General features: G+C 38.2%; 1 protein-coding gene and 1 pseudogene across 2 annotated transcripts; one reads left to right on the forward strand and one right to left on the reverse strand.

Moving 5' to 3' along the window:
• Positions 1 to 752: 752 nt before the first annotated feature.
• On the reverse strand, positions 753 to 870 carry LOC120609961 (uncharacterized; annotated as a pseudogene).
• A 13,283-nt stretch (positions 871 to 14,153) lies between these two features.
• On the forward strand, positions 14,154 to 17,182 carry DKK1 (dickkopf Wnt signaling pathway inhibitor 1). 2 transcript variants are annotated; one of them, XM_039871824.1, is made up of 4 exons: positions 14,154 to 14,568; positions 14,817 to 14,979; positions 16,061 to 16,204; positions 16,331 to 17,182. In XM_039871824.1, the coding sequence occupies exons 1-4, from the start codon at positions 14,326 to 14,328 to the stop codon at positions 16,582 to 16,584; spliced, it is 804 nt and encodes a 267-aa protein (XP_039727758.1). In that variant the 5' UTR covers positions 14,154 to 14,325; the 3' UTR covers positions 16,585 to 17,182. The 2 variants fall into 2 exon arrangements, with proteins under 2 accessions (XP_039727758.1, XP_039727757.1); XM_039871823.1 differs by having other exon boundaries at positions 14,181 to 14,568; positions 14,814 to 14,979; positions 16,331 to 17,163.
• The last annotated feature ends 5,774 nt before the right edge of the window (positions 17,183 to 22,956 follow it).

The following is a 22,956-nucleotide window of genomic DNA, read 5'->3' on the forward strand; positions in this document are numbered from 1 at the left end:
GCAGCACATGAGCTAAATAGTGAGAAAAAGTTGTATGTCAGTTAAAGCCTAAAATAGTTACTGTCTAGCCCTTTCCAGAAAAGTCTGCCAACCCCTGTTCAAAAGGAACAATTTATAATGGACCAATGATTTTCAAGTTGAGTATTTCGTAGTACCTCAGGATATAGAAGTGATGCCTCAGAGTCAACAAGGATGGAACAGGAAGAGATGTATACGTGTTAAAGAGAGGAAATGTGCAGTGAGAAGGCTCCATAGGCTCCGGATTTCTAATTCTGACTGAGTTAGAGAAGTTCTGATATTATCTGTTCCATGCATTAAGAACATATGTGAAATTTCTTTTGAAGAAATGATTCTACTGTTAATTTTTGATATTTGAAAAATCACTGTATTAAATTACACTTGAGGTTTTTTTCATGTGCAAGTTTTTAGGTGATTGGTAGCTCATTTCTTAGGAGAAAAAAATTGAAAAGATCCATAAATAGAAGATAGTAAAGTTGGAGAAAATAGTGACTAGGAAAGAACAATAGGGGCTCTTCTGGGGTACTGGTAGTTCAATTCCTTGATCTGACTGGTGATACAGGTGTGTTCACTTTGTCCACACTCATCAAATTATATGTTTGCATATTTTACTTTAATTAATTTGTTTACTTTATTTTTTTTTTTTTAATTTTTAAGTGAGGCAACCCTTGTTTGACCTCATAGATGGCAAGGACCTTGTCACCTTACAATCCTTATTTTTTTTTTATTTTTTACACCTACAGCACTGGTCTTCTTATGTGGTCTCCCATCCAAGTACTAACCAAGCCCGACCCTACTTAACTTCCAAGATCAGACGAGATCGGGCAAGTTCAGGATGGCATGGCCATAGACTTAAGTTTACTTTAAAAAGTTGAAGCATATAACAAAAATACATATCAAAAGTTATGAGCTTCTTGGTCTGTATCTGAGTTCAAAGGGGCATTACTATTTTTGCCTTTATTCCTCATATGTAAAATTAATTTTCTCCGCACAAAAATAACTTTCATTTAATATATTTTTTAAAATCTTCATTCTATGAGTCCTTATCCCTCTGCAATCTATTCTCCAGATTGAGGTCTGATTCATCTTTTGAAAACGTATGAGTCATCAATGGCTCCTGGATGCCCTAAGAATGCAGTCAAACCCATTAATGAAGTTAGCTTCCAACCTCTTTAAAACTATTCTTAGGTCTCCAACCACTTGCTTAGCATCTAGCCTTTTACAACTACTTTCATTTGTATAGAGAACTTTGTACTCTCCTCTGTCTTCCAAGTTTTCAATGGCCAACTAAAGTTTTTCTGACCTCAGCACAGACATAACAATCTTCAGAAAGCTCTTCTGACCTATAAGAGTCTTTTTGGTTCACAATCACTGGACCGAAAATCTGGATACTGGAAAAGGACATTTTGAGAGCCTAAGTGATTTTTTTTTTTTTTTTTTTTACCTGGGAGATATGATGGCAGTTATGCCACTGGGAAAGCTAGAAAAGAGCAAAGTTATTGAGGTTATCGAAGAACTCTTTGGAGGAAAGATTATCTCAAATAGCGTGGAACAAATTTGGGCATACTGCGCTTCAAATAAGTTTGATATGTAAAATATTAGGTTTACCCAATACAATTTAGGGTTATTTATTTGTATTAAAAACGATTCTTTTTTGACTTAAAATGATACACTGCAAAATTATTTAAAATATAATTTGCTTTTTTCTTGGAAATAAGTATTTTATGGAGAAGCACTGGGCTGGTAAAGAAGAGAGTAGGAATTTCAAGTAGGACCCTGATTCTAGCACTAATGTACAATTTGACTTTGAGTAAGTAACCTACTTTTCTGAATTTTTTTTTTCATCTGTAAAACTATATAAAAATATATACTAAAGCCCTGTTAGGAATCTTTCATGAGCTCTAATAAATCCAAGGGAAGAAAAAAAAAATACAAGTATTTAAAAACAAATAAGTACCAGCAGCACATATAAACTAGAAGGGAAATTCCTGGTAGAAAAGAGATTATGAGAAATTCCTGAAAAAGAAAAGAAAACAGCAAGGAGCCAGACATGGTAGCCAGAGCCACAGGGGTGGATAAAGAAAAGCTGTGACTCAAAATTCACAAGGGGGAGTTTAGTACAGAAAGATGAGAGAACTACCAAGCATACATAGTACACTGGGAAGTGCTAGAAGACAGAAGCAAGAAGAGACCCAGGCAATCAACAAGAGTTTACATAGGGCTGTGTAGCTCAGTGTGATAAGCCCTAGCTACAAGTGGCTATTTAAGCTAAAATTAAGTAAGATTTTGAAAATTCAATTCCTCAGTCACAGCAGCCACATGTGGCTATTAGCTAACATATAGGTTAGGGAAGATATAGAATATTTCTGACATCACAGAAAATTCCAATGTAGGGTATCATGTCAGAAGGAGCCACGTGTATATCCTGAAATTCCTATATATTTCTAAATTAGTTCAAGGAAAAAGATAATTTCAACTTCATAAAATCTCTTCTAGAGAATAAGGAGAAAAGAAATGCCCTCCAACCTATTATACAAGGTCAGCATAAACTTGATTCCAAAGTCAGACATGAATAATACAAGAGAAAAAGGGAGAAAAATTGAGTTCCATCTCTCTCATGAACATAGACACAAAAACCCTACAAAATGTTAGTAAAATTAATCAAACAATGTATACATGTTAAAAGTAGCCAATTCAGTTTTATCCCAAACATCCAGAAATGTCAAGGGAAATAAAAGCAAAAATAAACAAATGAGATTACATCAAACTAAAAAGCTTCTGCACAGCCAAGGAAACCATCATTAAAGCCAAAGGTCTGACTTCCAGTTAAGATGGTAAAGTAGATAAACTCTGCTCATCTCCTTCCATGATCACATCAAATTGCAACTAAATTATAGAACAACCACCCTTGAAAAACACCTGGTGACTAGCTGAACAGAATTGTGATAATTAAGGATTGAAAAAGCCACAGAGAGACTGGTAGGAGGGTCAAAGACACAGAACAGGCAAGTCCCACATCTACGATGTGGTAAGTACCAAGAGGGATATTTCAGCTTCAAAGGTCCCCACTGAGGAACGAGAGGTCTCACTCCACACTGAATTCCCCAGCCTGGGGCACCCAAGCCAGGAAGAGGAGTCCCCATAACAAGTGGTTGTGAAAAACAGCTGGAATTGCATCAGCAAAAGACAAAGGGCTGCTAGAGATCAAGGAGCTTCTCTTAAAGGGCCTATGCACAGACTCACTTGCTCACAAACTTACTTGCTCTAAGCTCCAGTCTTGGGGCAGCAGCTCCAAAAGCACTAGGGACATATGAAGAGGAGCTAAATTGACTAGATTCAGGGCGAGAGCTCAAGGGGCAGGGGTCGAAGCAACTCTATCCAGGCATGGAAGCCGTGGCAGGTGCCATTGTTTCTTTATTGAGCTATCCTCCCATCCAGCCAGCCCAGCACAGGTGAAGGCCAAGTGTCCATACTCCATTAACCTGGCTAATACCATTTCCCACACCCTGGTGACCTGAGACCCTGACCTACTCAACTCACTTGCCCTAGCTGAGCCTCTTCCAGCAGCAACTTCACTCAAGTGGCCTGCCTCAGCTCATGCTGCAGACATCCCCCAAAATCCACAAACCTCACATGAGTGGTGGTTGCCCTAGGCTTGCACTGCAGACTCTCTCAAAGGTACCCAAACCCCAAACAAGCAGCAACTGGCCAGCCTTGGAGTGCACTGTAGCCCCTGCCAAGCCCTACATGAGCGGTGATTGGTCTTGACTTGCATTGTAACTCTCATCAGGTGCCCCCAAGCCTGGTATAAGTGGTGTCTAGTTTTAGCCTGTAACATAAATCTAACTCAGTGGCCACAAGATTGGTACACACGGCAAGTGGCCTCAGCTTGCACTGTAATGCTCAACAAAGGGTCCCAAACCAGGCACAAGTGGCAGCCAGTCTTGGTTCATAGTGTAGCCTTTTCTAAGTGCTTCTAGGCCCAGCATAAGCTCAACAAACTGCAGACCATGTTGTAGCTCCTACCTAGCAGCCTCAAGCCCAGTACAAGCAGGAAATGAACCTGGCCTTCACCAGGGCCTCTCTCAAGAAGCGCCAGACCCAACATAGAATGGCCAGCTTACCCACCCGACTAGCTCCACAACTAACAGACCAGAAAGACAGCCTTGGCTGGCACCAGATCCTGGCTAAAGTGATTTCCACTCTGGTGGGTAAGCCCCCACACAATAGCTTATCTGCTATATTATAGCCTATCCTCACAACCAGTCAGCCTAAGGGTCAATCCCACCCACAGATGTGCCAACGGAAATCAAGGATCAACTACAACGGGAAGGCACATACAACCCACACAGAGGACACTCCTGTAGCACCTGGCTCAGGTGACCAGGGGGACCATGCAATTGGGCCTTACAGGACACCATCTACATAAGGCCATTCTGTCAAGACCGAACATGCAGAAATACCTAATACATATAAACTAACACAAGGAGTCAGCCAAGATGAGGAAACAAAGAAACATGTCCCAAATGGAAGAATAAGACAAAACTCCAGAAAAAGAACTAAATAAAATGGAGGCAAGTAATCTAGATACAGAGTTCAAACCAGAAGTTATAAGGATACTCAAAATCTTGGGAGATGAATAGTAAAATTCAGTAAGGATTTCTGTAAAGATATAGAAAACATGAAAAAGGAAATAAAAAAACAAAAAAAATCAGAACTAAAGAATAAAATAAATGAAATGAAGAATAAACTTCATTTAGTAGGAATCAACAGCATAAGATAAAGAAGAGAATCAAATCAGCAGTCTGGAAAATATGGTAGAAAATACCCAATTGAAAAAGCAAAAATTAAAAAGTTAAAAAATTAAATAAAATAAGATAAGATATTTTAATGGACCTCTGAGCATACCAACATCAAGCACACCAACATTTACATCATCTAGGTCTCAAAAACAGAAGATAGAGAAAAAGGGACTGAAAAATTATTTGAAGAAATAATGACTGAAAACTTCCTTAACTTCTTGAAAGAAATACTGATATGTCAAAGATGTGTAGAGAGTCCCAAACAACATGAACCAAAAGCAGTCCACACAAAGACACATCATAATTAAAATGTTGAAGGTTAAAGACAAAGAGAGGATCCTCAAAAGTAGCAAGAGAAAAGCAGATAGTTACATACAGTGGAACTCCCATAAGACTGTCAGCTGATTTTTCCACAGAAACTTCAGAGGCCAGAAGGGATTGGCATGAAATATTAAAAGTGATGAAAAGCAAGGACCTAAAACCTAGATTATTCCATCTATCAAGGCTATCATATAGAATTGAAGGAGAAATAGTTTCCCAGACAAGTATAAGCTAAGCGTTCATCAATACTGAACTAATATTATAAGAAATGTTAAAAGGACTTCTTTAAGTAGAAAAGATAAAAAAAATATGAATAAAAAATATAGGAAAGAAAAAGTCTCACTAACAAAGGCAAATACTTAATAAAAACAGTGGATCAACCAATTATAAAGTTAATAAAAAGGTTTAAAAACAGAAGTAGGAAGATCATATGTACAACATCATACTCCATGGTGAAAAGCTAAGAGATTTTTCTTTTAAGATCAGGAACTGTTTTCTATAATGACTGCCCTAACTTACAGTCTTATCAGCAGTACACAAGGGTTCCCTTTTCTACACTTCCTTGTTTTGTTGATGGTTTTATTTGCTGTGCAAAAACTTTTTAGTTGATATTGTCCCATTTGTTTATTTTTTCTTTTGTTTCCCTTGCCCGAGGAAATATATCAGAAAAAAATATTACTAAAGCAATGTCAGAGCTCACTGCCTATGTTTCCTTCCAGGAGTTTTATGGTTTTGCATATTACATTTAAATCTTCAACCCATCATTTCTTCAATTAAAAAAATAAATATTTTTTTTAAAAAAAGAAGAAAAAATCCATTTTGAGTTTATTATTATATATGATATAAGAAGATAGTGACTGATCATCACAGAAATGCACATTAAAACCACAATGAGATATCACCTCACACCCGTCAGGATGGCCATCATCAATAATCGACAAACAATAAGTATTGACAAGGATGTGAAGTTGTTGATGAGATTGTAAATTGGTGCAGCTGCTATGGAAAACAGTATGGAGGTTCCTCAAAAAACTAAGAATTGATCTACCATATCATCCAGCAATCCCTCTACTGAGTATTTACCCCAAAGACTTGAAAACTCATATCCAAAAAGATATTTGCACACCAATGTTCATAGCAGCATTATTCACAGTGGCCAGAACATGGAAGCAACCAAAGTGTCCTACGATAGATGATTGGCTAAAGAAGCTGTGGTACATATATACAATGGAATATTACTCAGCCATAAGAAGAGATGAAATACTGGAATTATCTTTTAACCTGGGACAGAGACTGAGGAGTTTAGAGTTTGGAAGGTGACATATCTGCTCAGTGGGGAAAGATGAACTGGTGGTGATGTTTTTTGAAGCATAGCCTAAGGATGACCTGGAGAGTGTTAAAAAGGGAGTCATCAGTTTCATCTCAGATCTCTGCAATCAAAAGAACTAGGAGCAAGGCCTGGGAATCTGCCTTTTGACACACATACTCAGGTTGCTTTTATGTATACTACAGTTTAAGAATCACAGACCTGCAGAGTACTTAATAGTTTCTTAGGGGGAAAAAGCACCTTAATTGACTAATACTTGCCTTTAATACCTATAAAAATAGAAAAGGATTCTAATATTTTCTCTCCCATTTCTTATATACTTGCAAGAAAAAGCTCCATTTATTTATTTGTTTATTTACTTACTAATTTACTAAGCTCAGCTATTAATAAAACCGTGGCAAGATAATTTTCCAAATGAATGTAAATTAGGGACTGCAAAAATGAAAAAAACCTATATGCTTTAGACCTTTAGATTTCACAGCTTTAACCACAGTTCCCTTTTAAAATTATTAGCAAATGCAAATAATAGTAGTAAATTATATTATCCGAAGGAGGTAGTGGGTTATGCTTTTGATAGAAAGCTAATTAGCCATTAGATTCACTGCCTAACACTTTCATACCTTCTAAGTAAGTTTGTGGCTAAGCTGAATTCACAAAGCTCTTGATATTTGTAAAATGCTTTTCACTTGTTTGTTAAGCATAAAGTTTATTTGAAAGAATGCTTTTCTCGTTGTAAAGACTCAGCTGGATAGAAGTAATATTGTGAGAAGATGGTAGAGATACTGAGGAACATAACTCATTTGAAAAACGTGGACAAGGTCCTAGTCAAAACATTAATGAAATTTTGAAAAGTTTGCTTAAAATAAATTTGTTTTCCTCTTTAAAGTCATTCTTATAAATATGTTTTAGATTATAATACTAATCATTGTATGCAGTTTTATACTTAGCACCTAAACTATAACTAAGAATTTGGTGCACAAAAAATATTTCTAGAACTGAATATTTAAGAATAGTATTGTCACACATGTTCCAGAATCCTTTATTCATTCAAAGAAATTCTAATAGTAGAGGGACATTTTTTTTTTTTTGACAGGACTTCTCCTTAAGAAAATTGAGCTATAAGAAAAACTTTGGGAATAGTTTAGAACTATTAATTGTTAAATAATAACAATGCATAATTACCAATAGTAATTTTAACAGCTATATATATTATGCTAGGACTTGCATTTTCAATATGTTCTTTTATTAATTTCCCAACTGTTCTATATAACTTATAGTATACAAGTTTTCTACTCATATATTATGTTGGCTCTAAAGAAAGTGATATATTAAATAGTGTATTATAACCATTATTTTACATAAGCCTATAGGTTTGTATCTTTTTTGAACCTAAAAACTTGAAATAATTAACATTTTTTTCTCATTTAAATAAATGAAAAATAATATTCTCATATATTTTATTCTCCCTGAAGGGTTATATATATAAAATATTTCCTTAAATGTTCAGCTTAGAATTTTCTTATAATATGATATTTACAATAATAGGGGGACTTTGACATTTTTATCTAGGAATGCAATGTAGAGCTTTTCAACTTCAATAGAAGCACATAGACATAAATTGAAAACCTGTACCTCGGATCCCGGTTGTCATTTTAATTCTAATTTATGAAGTTAGAAATTGTTCTATGAATAAATCATTGTGTAGAATATTAAGAAGGACAGGACAAGAGAATATTTAACCTCGAAGGGTTTGCAGCATAACGAACTGGAGAACGTATGTACTATATAAGTAACTGAACCTGGAAAATTAATCTTCTCAAAAGCAGTTTAAGGGATTAGTAAATCGTTCCTATCTTGTCTACGAAGAACTTCTATGGAAATTCCACCAGGGGGCAGCAGAAGAACGGTTTACTCCCACTTGCTGGTAGACACGAGACAGCAGAGACTGATGTCCCTCAGAGCTTTAATCTTTCCCTCCGTCGCCTTTCTTCTCATTCCTTTAATTAAGTCAGAAGGGACCTATATTTATTTGCCCATGAACTGACACAGCAAACCAACAGCGGCCATTGTAATGTGAATGGATTTGCGACCAAGCAAGGGACTTCAACCGGGATTACCCGCCCTGCAGCCAGATGAATGTGCTGAGCACAAAGTCTGCTCAAAGCCTAGCAAACGGACTATTTGTGAAAATGCCATCCTGGCTCAAGTCTGATTAAGACCTGGGGTCCCCAGGCCGTTTGATCTTCACTCATCAAAGAGAGTCCTAAACAAGCTTCATTTTACACTACTGTATTCTGGCTACGGGTTGTGACACCAAAGTGCAGCCACCGTGAGCAGCCTCCCGGGGGCACGTGAACAATGGGAATTGGCGGCTTGGTTAAGTGCAAGGCACCCAGGGCCTGCCTGCTGGGAAGTTCTCCAGCCCCTGAGGCTAGGCGTGAATCGCAGGGCACGACTTTGGGGGTTTCTGGGTCTGCCAAACAAGTAGTTCCCCTACTTGCCTCCTCTCACCACTCTTCTCTACTCTTGAACACAACTGAAAATTATTTTATATTTGTGACTTAAGGGTGATGAATCCTTGCACCAATAACACATCCCTCCTCTACTCCGCTAAAAGTTTAGTTCTGTTTCTAGCCTAAATCCTTGTTCCACTTCCTGGCAAGTCTACGGCAGGGTCTTGGGACATTAAAGTGTGTTCAAAGTCCTGCTTTCCATTTTTCACCTCAAGGTCTCATTATAATTGACCAATTTGAGATTTAGTAATAGTTGAAAAATAGCTCTAAAACATAACTATCAATTTTGTGAAGGAAAATCATTTCTCTCTCGCTTTCTCTCCATACGTATGCATGTGCACGTAGAAACTAGAAGTTAACAGTGATTTCCTTTGAGTGGTAGGATTGCACGAGTCATTTATTTTTGATTTCTGACTTCTCTGTATTTGCTAAATTTTCTCCAAGAACTGGTATGACAGTTTAGAAATATATATAAAACTATGTATAAATATATAAATATATCTATCTTTTAAATATATATCCACATTTTTTAAAAAAATCACCTGGTTCAACTAATTCACCTTACTTTTGGATACTTAAAACTTCCATACTTCTTTAAAAAAAAAAACCTCACATATTTTCTTCAAAATAAAAATACAGTATTGATGTCAGAGAATAGTAATTTATCTTTAGGCTACCTGAAGGAACAGGCTCCTTTCAAGATGTTCTTATTTAATCAGAATACCAAAGGCCTTGTCCTGGCCATTCACTGAGAGAAAGAGAGAAGATACAAACTTTTGTAGTCATAAAGGACCTCTCCGCTCCCCCTTCATGTCATTTTTAAGTGAAATACCAACACTGAAATAATTAAATGACTTGATCATGGTCCCATATTTGCCGGCCAGCTAGCGGCTGCCACAGTAGTAGTCCCCATTAGACAGAGTTCCGGCCCAGGCTCCTGACAATATCACACGATACTTGGCCATGACCTTTGGAAAGCAACTGCATCATAAAGGAAGTAATAATAAGAACTTAGTGGCATGGAGGGAAATGATTTTTCTCTAGCTCTGGAGACTACTTCAAGAGGTTCTAGATCTTGCTTTCTGCTGTCATTGGTGGATCTTTATGATGGGAAATGTCAAACTCATTAAGGGAATGTTAAGGGCTGTTTTGTACTCCCTGTAACTACATACCACAGACCTTTCTGAGTGTCAGGAAATTAGAAAAGGGCTTCTCTGGTTTTTAGTCAAAAGTTTCTGGGTCTGTGATCTATTCTCAGATTAGATTTTAATATCCCACTCCTTTAAAACACATCTCCCGAGTTGGGGTAAAAAGCTACTGTGGAGCCTGGTTTATCTGGGCTGGCCATCTCTAATGACCAAATAAACATAATCATTGTCAAATCTCACCTACCCTGTGTACTGAGGAGTGCAGGGAAGCCTAATCCAGCCTTTCAGGAGTGGTAACGGGGTCCTGGTCTAAAGGCTCTTTTAACATCATGAAGAGCATTAAGACCAAAATCTTTTAAAGGCCAATGAGAAAGTCATAACTTTTTTTTCTTTTTTTTTTTTTTAACTAATCTCAGCAATGAGGAATCCCCATTAAAATTCAAGATTGGTACCCACAGAAATGTTGGCAACACTCAACACAAGGAATGACATTTATTCAATTTTTCCTAGCGAAGTAAAATTAAATGGCAACAGATCTGCTTCCTTTGATTTAACAAAGAGGAAAAAAATGAAAGGAGGAAAGGAAGGGAGGGAAGGAGGAAGGAATGAAAGGAAGGAAGGGAGTGAATTAAAAATGTAGCAGTCACATAAGAATCTCAAATAACAAAGATGGAAAAACAGTTTGCAAACAGCATGGCATTTTTTGGAGTGTATTTGTCTTCCCCACGGATGAAGAGGTTGATGAATATTCTACTCTTGGCACACAGCACTTAAAATGTGAGGAAGGTACACATTATCTGATATTACTGAGTTATGAGGTTCGATTCTACATTGATAAACATATTTTACCTATTTTAAAATTTAATACAAAATATTATAACTCATTGTATTAAATATGGCGATATTTAAATCAGATCAAATAGGAGGCAGGGTTTCCTACAGAACTAAATAAACTCAGTGTAATAAATTAACTACACCTGCCCTGACCCCCACCTTCTGTCACCTAGCTGTAGGAGAGTCAGCAGAACCCTCTTTCCTCAAGGCCATAATTGGTCATAATTCCTGAACCTTTTTCTATTTTCCTAACATGTGCCAAAATACAATCTGTTTGGAAAAAAATTTAACCTGCATTCCTAAGCATATTAGTTTCCCTATTTACTCATAGACTGAAAACTTTCTGTGGACAAGGAGCCTACATTTAATATTTTGGGGGTGCATGCCCTAAAGTACTAGGGTAGCATTTTGCATATAATGGGCACTTATCAAATTTTAATGGGCTGCTGATGGAGCAATGAACTTCACTTTACGTGTCTACCCACCCTGCTCTTTCGTTGCCAGTGAGCAAACTCAATCATTAAAAGTATTTCCAAATGGAGACTCCACTGCAAAAATAAATATTCCCATTTGGAACAAAGAGTTGGCTTGCCTATCTGCCTCCTACATAATTTCTCTCCTATATATAATTTGTGAGTTTACCTCCCCTCTTCCTGATCAATTATTTGAAGATAATGAGTCCTTATCTTTTATCACACACACTGTACCATACTTAGCACATAGTAGGAACTCAGATATTGACCAATTCATTATTAGCTTTCGAATCATGGCAACTTCAAGAGCATCTTGGAGAGGAAGGAGGTAGTATCTACTCTGCTCTTGAAACCCAACACTTGGCTTAGCTTTCCTAACTCAACACAACAGATTCGGTCCAAGCTTAACGACGATTAAACTCCAGTGGACATACACATTTCTTAATGGACTGAATTTGTTATATGTATTATTCACATATACTGGGAATATTTAGGAAAACGAGACTAGAAAGTAACATCTCACATTTCTCAAGGTCAGGAAATTCTTTCTCCACATTTCAACATCTTAAGAATTTAAGACCAACTATAGATTCTGTACCACACTGAAGGTGCTCAACATGTTGATTATTGACATGTTGGTTATTGTAATTACTATTCTGCAAATGTTAATATGGCATCTAAAAATCCCTTATACCTTTCCCCTTTTACTCTATAATACCTCCCCATCTATACAAACTTCAGGTAAACCGAGGATAGGGCCATATCTGCCCAAGAGAGACCTGGTTCATTCCTGATTCTCAATAAAAGATATAGTGACTTATTTGTTTCTTAGGCTCATTTTCTAAAGTTAATATAAACAATTTCTCCTTTGTATCAAAATTTCAATTTGTTCCAAATTGTAGCCAAATCTAGATCATGGATCTTAATAAGGCCTAAAGGAATATGTGGCATTTAATTCATGTTTGAATTTCAAGTAGAGTTATCAAAAAGCCAGAGGAAACTTCATAGGACTGATAGAATTTGGGATAGGAGAGGTACCAGTGTAATTAGAGGCATTACTAAAAATTTGTTTAGAAGAGGTTCTTAATATGACCTCTGAAACCCAAGGAACTAGAACACAGACCATTACAAACTTTTTAAAAAAATGTACCCATCCCCTTCTTAACTTTGGGATCATTCTACTTCAAGACTATCACTGACTATACCTGGTCATGGTCCCAATTATAAATGTAGTAGGTCAGTGTGTAATTATAAATATCCTAGAGGTAATGGAGCACAAAATAAATATATACATTAGTGATTATTCAATCATCTCTTCCTTTTCTAAACTTTCATAGCAATTGTTCATTTTCTGACGTCAACCTTTTTAAAAAAGAATTGTGTATACTGCTTCTTCTATTATTATCATAATTAGAATAGTCTCGAATATTTGTATTCACTGTGCCCCTCACCCCAAAAAGGGTAAAACTCAGAGAGTAGCCCAATGGTAGGGCACTGGGCTTCCAATGTTTTTTTTTTTTTTTTAATATATATATATATTTTTTAATTTATAAGCAGGACAGCATTCTTACATACTTTATTATTTGTATATTATGACATAAATGGCATAACATATACTTTCTAGTTCACTTTCAGCTTCTCTTTTCCTGAAGTTAGTTTCTTATCTCCCTAGACGGGGTATTCCTGGTCCAGGAAGGGTCTGACTTGGGATCAAACACAGGCATTCTCAAGCTTTGCGATATGAAATACTAATGAGGAAGTCGGGCGCTAGGCCTTAAGGGTTTCTTATCTCTCCCTGCATTAACCCACCACTGAGAAGGGGGAACCAGCGAAGGACGATTGACCCGGCCGTTGGACCCTGTCCGCTTTTGCTCTGGCCACTTTGATCTCGCCTGTCTGCCTAATCAAGTTCATCTACTGCTGCGACTGCTCAGATTCAAAGAACATTAAATAGTTTGATTATCGGATGGTCATTTCCCTCTTTTCTCCACCGTGATCTAATTTCCAAACACCAGTCTCACGCCTCCCTCTCTAAACTTCCCATCAAAAGAGAATTAGTTCTTTTTCCTTCTAACCCTCGTTTGATGTGCAAATTTCCTTCTCTTTGCACATTTTTCTCGTGGTGGCGCGGCGGGAAGGGGGTGGTGAAGGAAGGAAGAGGGGAGGAAATCAACGAACTTAAAGCCAAGGAAGGACCTCACCCCAAATCTGCAAACCGTGACTCTAAAGGGTTAATTAGCAATTGCACTGGGCACCTGGCCCTTCCCGATGAAAGGTTTTGATATAGACTTTGAATTACTGATCGTGCTGTATTTAATACTGAATATTATTTATGTGTACAATAAAAATATCACTACAGGCATAAGAGAGAGGAAAAAAGAGCTTTTGCAGATAGCATCACAATTCCATTCTGAAAAGTATTTCAGATTCCGATAACTCCTATTGCGTGGCAAGGACACCCGAGTTGCCAAAATTCCTCTTCCCTCTGGCATTTATTAAAGTTGTCTGCTCTAATGCTCACTGATTACGATCACTCCGAAGGTGAGCTGCACGAGGGGAACGACTGCGCTAAGGAAGGGCGGGGTGAAGAGTGTCAAAGGCCCCCCTTCAAGTACACAAACACACCCCGTCCCAGCCCCTCCCAAAGCTTTGAAATCCCATCCCGGCTTTGTTGTCTCCCCCGGAGGGGCTGGAATGCTCAGAGCCCGCAGTATAAAGGCAGCCGCGGTGGCAGTGGCGGCACAGAGCTCCATGTGTCCCGCAGTTGGGACTGTATTACTGCTGGAGGCTCCCGGAACCCCGACTCTGCAGCCGCACCAGCCCGGCTTCGTGGGGATCAGGGTTGCAAAGTGATATTCCTCCTTTCTCTATCTCTCGAGTTCTTCCGAAATGAGGGCTCTGGGAGCAGCGGGAGCTGCCCAGGTCTTGGTCGCCCTGGTAGCGGCAGCTCTCTACGGCCACTCTCTGCTGGGAGTGAGCGCCACCTTGAACTCGGTTCTCAACTCCAACGCCATCAAGAACCTGCCCCCACCGCTGGGCGGCGCTGCCGGGCACGCAGGCTCCCCAGTCAGCGCGGCTCCGGGAATTCTCTATGTTGGAGGGAACAAGTACCAGACCGTTGACAACTACCAGGTGAGAGGGGTCCCGGGGATCTAGGAACGCTGTAACCCTGAAGAGGTATCATCTATGGAGAAGAGTGTAAAACGAACATGCCGAGTGCGTGCGGTTCAGGGTGCATTTGGAAACTGCATTTGGGAGGAGTGGGCAGCAGTAGCTTTTGGACAGATGGGCGGAAAAGAACTGTAATGAGTGTCCAGGTCCAGGAATTTGGGTACCTGGATGCCTAGGCGCCTCATCCTTTCCGGGCTCCCTTCCAGCAGCCGTACCCGTGCGCGGAGGACGAGGAGTGCAGCACGGATGAGTACTGCGCGAGTCCTACCCGCGGAACGGGCGCCGGCGCGCAGATCTGCCTCACCTGCAGGAAGCGCCGAAAACGCTGCATGCGTCACGCTATGTGCTGCCCCGGAAATTACTGCAAAAACGGTGAGTACCTTAGCTCCCTACTGGACTCGAACTGTCCCGCTTTTGCTCACCTGCGGATGGGAGAAAACGTTCTCTGCTCTGCAAGTGCTGCGGCGCCACCTGCAAATGGGTATTCAGCATGCAAGTTTCTTCTCAAATATCATCATTGCTAGTGTTTATTTCGGAGGAGAGAAAAGTACAGGTCTTGGAGCTCCTTATCTTCCTCTGTGTTCCTCATTCATTTAACACGACAGCTTATCTCGGAGTGTACCCCTCCATAAAAGATTTTTTTTTTTTAAATTGGGACAGCCTTTATGTCAATTGAGAAAGAAGATGAGGGAGATGAGATTATACAGAGTCCAAGAAAAGCACCATTGAAGTTTAGCTGCCCTGTCCATTTTTCTTACAGTGCCCATCTCGTCTCTGCCAGTCAGAGAGGAGAATTCTGGCCTCTCCGTCTTACCCCCTGCCTCCATCTCCTGCTACCTTAAAATAAGTACTCCTCTCCCCAACCACAGATCCACTAAAATTTGATGTCTCAAATAGGTAGACTCAGACAGCCAAAGAAGACTCCAGAAATAAACTTAAGGGTGGCGATCCTTCTTAGGACACAGTAATACTCCGGGATGAACTAACTAGATCTCTGTAATATAGAAATTACACAGTAAAGTAACTGATGGGTGAGATTGCAATCTTCCAGGCAGCTGGTGTTATATTTGCTTAACTTAGTCTGGCAGTACCCATATAGCATCAAGAGCAGAGAACTTATTTTTAAAAACAGTTTTTAAGTGATCAATTTTCTGTTTCTTACCCCAAGGGTGATATAAAAATGGGTAAAAGTCTCACTATCACTACTCCAGTTGGTAAGAAAGTATTTTAAATGCCAATATTGGGTATGTTGTGTATGCCTGACAGTGTACACATTGATACTTCTGTCCTTCTGGGGGTTTGCCCTAACACTCTTGGCTTATGGTTAAAATCATGTCACTGCAATGAGGTCTCTCAAGTTGGTGTCGGCATGACAGACTGCCACTATTGCAGCTGTAAGTAAGTAGTAGAACATTACAGCTTGAGAGTTAATCACTGCCTCCTGCTTTCTTAGGAATATGTATGCCTTCTGATCATAATAATTTCCATCGAGAGGAAATAGAGGAAACCATTATTGAAAGCTTTGGTAATGATCACAGCACCCTGGATGGGTACCCCGGAAGAACTACACTATCTTCAAAAACATATCATAATCAAGGTAGGTTAAGGGACCTTAAGACTCATTCTTCTTTGTTAACACATCAGAAGTGTCTTTTGGATCTTAATGAAATAATGCCTGTTTAGCAGTGACAACATACTTTTCTTATTGTCTCTTCTTTCCTAGGACAAGAAGGTTCTGTCTGTCTCCGATCATCAGATTGTGCCACAGGGTTGTGTTGTGCTAGACATTTCTGGTCCAAAATCTGTAAACCTGTCCTCAAAGAAGGTCAAGTGTGCACCAAGCACAGGAGAAAAGGCTCCCATGGGCTGGAGATATTCCAGCGTTGTTACTGCGAAGAAGGTCTGTCTTGCCAGATTCAGAAAGATCACCATCAAGCCAGTAATTCTTCTAGACTTCACACCTGTCAGAGACACTAAGCCAGCTGTCCAAATACAGTGGACTCTTTTATATAATATATGCTATGAAAACCTTTTGTGACTTTCGCCACATCAGCCCTTAAGGATGTACAAATTCTGTGATTACAATTAAGCATTCCTATAATACCTTCTGAAAATCTGGAGTGTAAGAGCTTTGTTTCTTTATGGAACTCTTCTGTCACTGATTGCAGTAAATTACTGTGTTGTAAATTCTCAGTGTGGCACTTACCTGTAAATTCAGCTTTTAATTATTTTTTCTAAAGGTGCTGCATTGTCTATCGTTCCTCTTGTTATATAAATGTTTGTGCACATTGATTGTTATCTTGACTTTGATATATATTCTATATTGAATTGTAATAAATAATATCAGCTCTACTTCATAAAAGCATAACTCTTTCCCTTTTTAATTCTAGAAACTAGAATGCAAGGAACTTTTGGAATGACAAGTGATAGGTATCTAAAATTTATCATGAAAATACTAGCTTATTTCCTGAAATGTACTATCTCGGTGCTTAGATTATATTTATCTCTAGGCTGTGGAAGTTCTTGAAATAAAATTTTACATTTAATACCATGAAATGTTACAAGTATAGATAAATTTTGGCATTGTGACCTTAGAGGGGTGTGTATGTTCTACAAGAAGAGCAGTGTAAAATGTTTAAAGATAATCAGAGAAAGATATTGTCTAAATAAAAGGCAATATTGATCAATTCTAGAGTAATTTTAAAGAAATAGGTGTTCTTCACTAATGAACTCAAATGATCATGGTGTATGAGATTAAATCTTACTAGTTTCAAAAATAGTTTCCAATAAATTGATAGTATCAACCCAAATGGTTAATAACTGTTGGGCAACAAAGGAAATTTCCCACAAAAGTCATACCAGGAAGAGGATGTGTATGTGTGGACATACGGTTAACAAACACATGCAGATTTTGTACCAAGTTAATTTGAAGTATCTTAAATACTACATCATGCCAGGAAGACTTGTTCTAATTATTTTGACTTTAAAATGGTTATGAAGTAAAAACCACAATTCATGCCCTTCTTTTTATCTCTTGCTAGGTGAGATGAATATTTCGATTGTTGCTTCCCCTGAATTCTATTGATTAGAATAAGGATATGAGTATATTGTTCAAAGGAAAACCCACAGAAATGAAATCAAACTAGCTTTACATTTTTTATCTGCCAACTTTGATACTGGCAACTCTAATACTGGGGAAGGAAAAAAATGGTTGTCTCCATTTACACTTATTCTGTAATATTCTAAAAGTCTACATAAAAAACACAAAATGTCAGATTTAAGGCACTCCAAAGGACAGTGATTGATCAATTGTTCAAGTTTCCTTAATGTAGATGTCCTAGAATGTTTGTTTCAGTATTCCTGGAAGTAGTTCAATTTCAAGGGGGTCAGCTAAAGGGCCACAAGGGTTGGTTGGCTCTTCATTGAGAAGGAAACTGGCAGTATGTCTGTTGTTATATTCCTTTTGTCTGGAAGTTTCAGCTTCCTGACCCTGGAGAAACTTTTTACGTGTGCATGTTTTCTTAAGTGCCAGAAGGCCAATTCTAAGGCCTGCCATCTCCAGTAAAACACAACAGAAGAGAAGAAACAGAAAACCCTTTCTTTGAAAAGTAGAAAGAAGGTCCTCTATTTAAGAGGTGAAAGGAGTGAACATTTCAAAGGTTTGGTTATGGGGTCCCTTTCTACAGGAACTGACTATGGCCAGAGATGCTCCTTCTCTGCATATCTTAGTACATCAATCCTAATTCTAGCCCTTTTTTCTTCCCATCCTATGATGAAATGAGAAACCAGCTAAGGAGGGACACCTCTTCTCCTTGTCCAACTGAGCTGTTAAGAAGAGATAAAAAGAAATTCTACACATTTATAATGATGAGAAACAATATTAAGGAAATTAGATACTTTATTAACTGGTTATGGAGGCTGGAAGATAGAAGTCAGATATAATACAAATTTAAAAGGGGATCGTTTAAGGAATCGCCAACATTTTAGATAGTGGCTGCTTATGATTTTACTTTTAAACAATTTATTTGAATGGAAAATACATGCACTTAGGAATGCATTCACAAGGTATTTGATCAAATGATAGCATACTCTACACACTGTCCTGCTGCTTGCTGTTTTCACTTTATGTGTCTTGCAGATCACTGTATAATAGAGAAGTGCCTCCTTCTTTTTAATGACTGCCTTAAGAGTGTAATATGTTGGTATGGCTATGCCATCATTTATTTAAAGAGTCATTATTGAGAAACATTTAAATCGTTTCCAGTGTTTTTGCTATAACAAATATTGTGCCATGAGTATAGAATTTTTTGTGTGTCTTTTTGCTGTCAAAATTGTAGGGTGAGATAACGACTGACTTCTGAAGCAAAATCAAAAATGTGCTTTCTGTCGACACCCATAAGAGGTGACATGGGCAAAATGTCAAGATGCCTGCTTATCACTGTTCTACTAATGACTAAACTCTTGCTAAATTACGTCAAAGAAGAAAGAGGAAAATATAGGCTTACTCTAACAATTTCACAGTAAACAATAATCTGTGGCATTCAGTTAAATGTAGACTTTTTCTGATTCCTTTGATTTTAAAATAATTATTAAATAAAATTACAAACAAGTTATTTCCCATCCCTTTTTCTTGTTTTGCTAAGAGTTAAATATTTCAACTTTTGTTTAACCTGAAACCAATTGATAAGAGTGAAGATAGAGATATATTGCTTAAAAGAAGATACAGATATGCAGCCTGCTTATTCATACTTTAGCATATCAAAACACTTTATGGATTTTTCCCATAGCAAATCACATTGCACCAATTCAATCATTGAATTAGTAACAATTATACTGTTATAAATTTTGTCAGTTTTAGTATTTCTGACTGCATAGTCAAATTAGCTCTCATCACCACTTATGAAAATTTAGGATAGATAATTGAATTTTTCTTCATTTTTTAAACTGGATATGTTATTTAACTTTATCATGCTACCAACTTTCTTTTATACTCAAAGAAAAATGGACAATGCTACCATTAGGCTTATAAAATATGTTCCACTGAGTTGAGGATTACAATTTTCATACCTTCTCATATACTTTTCGAGTACAGTACCAAAATATAATATATCATTTATCTCCACACACACAAAAAACAGAAAATGAATAATCTACATAATTTAGGTACCTGATGGTTATACAAGGGTGTACATATGTAGGCCTCTACATGTTTATCCTAATGGCAACTGCTTAGAAATAATCATATCAATAATCGAAGACTAAAATCTAGGTAATGCTAGTGAATCTTAATTTAATAAACATTGAGTCTGTCATGCTCAGTAGGCACTACGCTGGCATTTAAAATGATGTACACAGTATGTTTTCTAACATCAAAAAACTACCATTTAGCAAGATGATAAACAACTATGAGTGCTGGGGGTTGGTTTAGTCTAGTAGTTAGAGACAGAGAGATCTGGAGTGGAATCAAGTCTCCCTCAATTTCTAATTTCATGATGTTGGGTAAAGGATATGCCTCACTGATAATATAAAGAGAATGCCAAATTTAGAGTGTAGTTGTGAGAATAAACATGAATTATAATAATACTTAGCATTATGTCTAGCTCATAGTAGGCACTCAATTTTAGGTCTTTACTATTGGACAATAAAATATTTTAATAAGAATTTGTATTATATATATTAACACCTGACAGATTAATAAGCTCAAAAAGCTTAAGGGAAGCTGTGGTATTTAAACTATTTTCTTCTTGGCGTCTGTCTGGTCAAGATGGCAGGGTAGGTGAATGCTGTGCTTGCCTCTTCTCACAACCACATCAAAATTACAACCAAACTACATAATTGAGAATCACCTGAAGTCTAGCTGAAGAGAAGTCCATATCAAGGATATACAGAAGCCATATCAAAACTGGTAGGAAGGGGTGAACCAGTGAATAGACTGGTCCCACACCCACATGTGGCAGTTAAAATCAAGAGAGATATTTTAGCTGCAGAGCTCCCCCATGAGGAGCGAGAGGTCTCAGCCACACATGAAGCTGCCCAGCCCAGGTTTTCAGTACTAGCAAGAGAAGTCCCCACAACTGGCTATGAAAACCAGCGAAAATTGTGACTGAGTGAGACTAGGGCTGCTGGAGTCCCACGCATTCCTCTTAAAGGGCCCATACACTGACTTACTTCCTAACAGACTTACTTGCTCTGACCTCTAGTGATGGAGCAGGAACTCCAAATGGGCCAGGGACATAGGGGAAGGAACTGAATTGCCTGGCTTCAGGGCAAAGTCTGGAGGGACAGCTTTCTTCCAGACAGAAATGCTGGCAGAAGCCATTGCTCCTTTGTTGAGTCCCCCCCTCACCCAGTGTGCAGACCAAGCAGATATAATGTCTGAGTATCCTTCAACCTAGATAACACTATTTGCCCTGCCCAAGTGATTCCCTGAGATTCTACCCAACCCAACATTCAGGACTACCCAAACTTCTTCCTGTGTGTGTGTGTGTGTGTGTGTGTGTGTGTGTGTGTTTTATATACAAATGGCCTGTCTTGGCTCATGCTATAGACTTTCCTAAGATCTCTCAAAGGTTCACAAACTCCAAATAAGCAATGTCTGGCCCCATACCTCTTGCTAAGTAACCCCAAGCCCAGCACCAGTGGCAGCCAGCCTTGATTTGTAGCTTAGCCTCTCCCAGATATCTCCAAACCCAGCACAAGTGGCAATCATCTGCAGATCCTTCTGTAGGTAATACAGAGTAGACTCAGGCAGAGCACAGGCAGCAGCTAACCTTAACCTGCAACAGAGCCCCTCTCAAGAAGCATCAGAACCAACACACCCAGTGGCCAGCTTTAGACCACACCAGAGTACTTCCCAATCACCTCATCAAACGACACACTCAAAGGGCAGAGATGGCAGGTGCCAGAGTAAATCTTGCTCTGTAGAGGCAGCCCCTGCACAACAGCTGTAATGATAATCAGCCCTCACAACCAACTGCATGAAGGTAAATTTCTGCCATTGATGTGCAAATGGCAACCAAGGCCCAATTACAATAGGAGGGCACGCACAACCCACACAAGAGATTCACCTGGAATATCTGGCTCAGGTGATCAGGGAAACTGCACCACTGGGCCCCACAGGACACCTACTATATAAGGTCACACTACTAAGACTAGGAGACATAGCAGCCCTACCTAATACATAGAAACAAACACAGTGAAACAGCCAAAATGGGGAGACACAGAAACATGTCCCCCTCAAAAAAAGCTCCAGAAAAAATAAAAACTAAACAAAATGGAGACAAGCAAGCAACCAGATGCAGAGTTCAAAACACTGGTTATAAGGATGCTCAATGATCTCAGTGAAAATTTCAACAGAGATATGAAATATAAAAATGGAGATAGAAAACATAAAAAAGAACCAGTCAGAAATGAAGAATACAATAACTAAAATAAAGAATACATTAGAGGGAATCAATAGTAGATTAGATGAAGCAGAGTATTAAATCAGGATGAAGAAGCAGAAAACAGCCAATCAGAACAGCAACAAGAGAAAAGAATAAGAAATAAATGAAAAGAATTGTTTAAGGGGCCTCAGTGACAACATCAAGCATACCAACATTTGCATCAGAAGGAGAGCAAGGAATTGAAAACCTATTTGAAGAAATAATGATGGAAAAAATTTCTAACTTAGTGAAGAAAATAGACATACAAGCTCAGAAAACACAGTCCCAAACAAGATGAACCCAAAGAAGCTCACACCAAAACCCATCAAAATTAAAATGCTAAATGTTAAAGACAAAGAGAATTTTAACAGCAGCAAAAGAAAAGCAGTTAGTTACCTATCAGGAAGCTCCCATAAAACTGTCAGCTGATTTCGCAACAGAAACTTTTCAGGACAGAAGGGATTAACACATAATATTCAAAGTAATGAAAAGCAAGGACCTACCACCAAGATTACTCTGCCCAGCAAAACTATTATATAGAATCAAAGGACAGATAAAGAACTTCCCAGACCAGAAAAAGTTAAAGGAGTTCATCACAACCAAACCAGTATTACAGTAAAAATTAAAGGAACTCTAAGAAGAAAAAAGATTCAAAATATGCATAGAATGGCAATAACTACATATCTATCGATGATTACTTTAAATGTAAATGGACGAAATACTCCAATAAAAAGACATAGGGTGACTGAATAGATAAGAAAACGAGACCATTACATGTGCTGCCTACATGAGACTCACTTCAGATCAAAAGACACACACAGAATGAAAGTAAAGGGATGGAAAAAGATATTTTATAAAAAAAAATAAAAAGTTGAGTTAACAATACTGATACTAGACAAAATAGATTATAAAACGAAGGCTATAA

This window comes from Pteropus medius, unplaced genomic scaffold (genome assembly GCF_902729225.1).
Source record: "Pteropus medius unplaced genomic scaffold, Ma_sr-lr_union100, whole genome shotgun sequence".
Taxonomy (NCBI): domain Eukaryota; kingdom Metazoa; phylum Chordata; class Mammalia; order Chiroptera; family Pteropodidae; genus Pteropus; species Pteropus medius.

Excerpts from the sequence above, each read along its gene's own strand:
- DKK1 (XM_039871823.1), top strand. The coding sequence starts at position 14,326 with ATGAGGGCTCTGGGAGCAGCGGGAGCTGCCCAGGTCTTGGTCGCCCTG. Across the intron at positions 14,569-14,813 it reads AGACCGTTGACAACTACCAG|CAGCCGTACCCGTGCGCGGA; the intron begins GTGAGAGGGGTC and ends GCTCCCTTCCAG. Across the intron at positions 14,980-16,060 it reads CGGAAATTACTGCAAAAACG|GAATATGTATGCCTTCTGAT; the intron begins GTGAGTACCTTA and ends CTGCTTTCTTAG.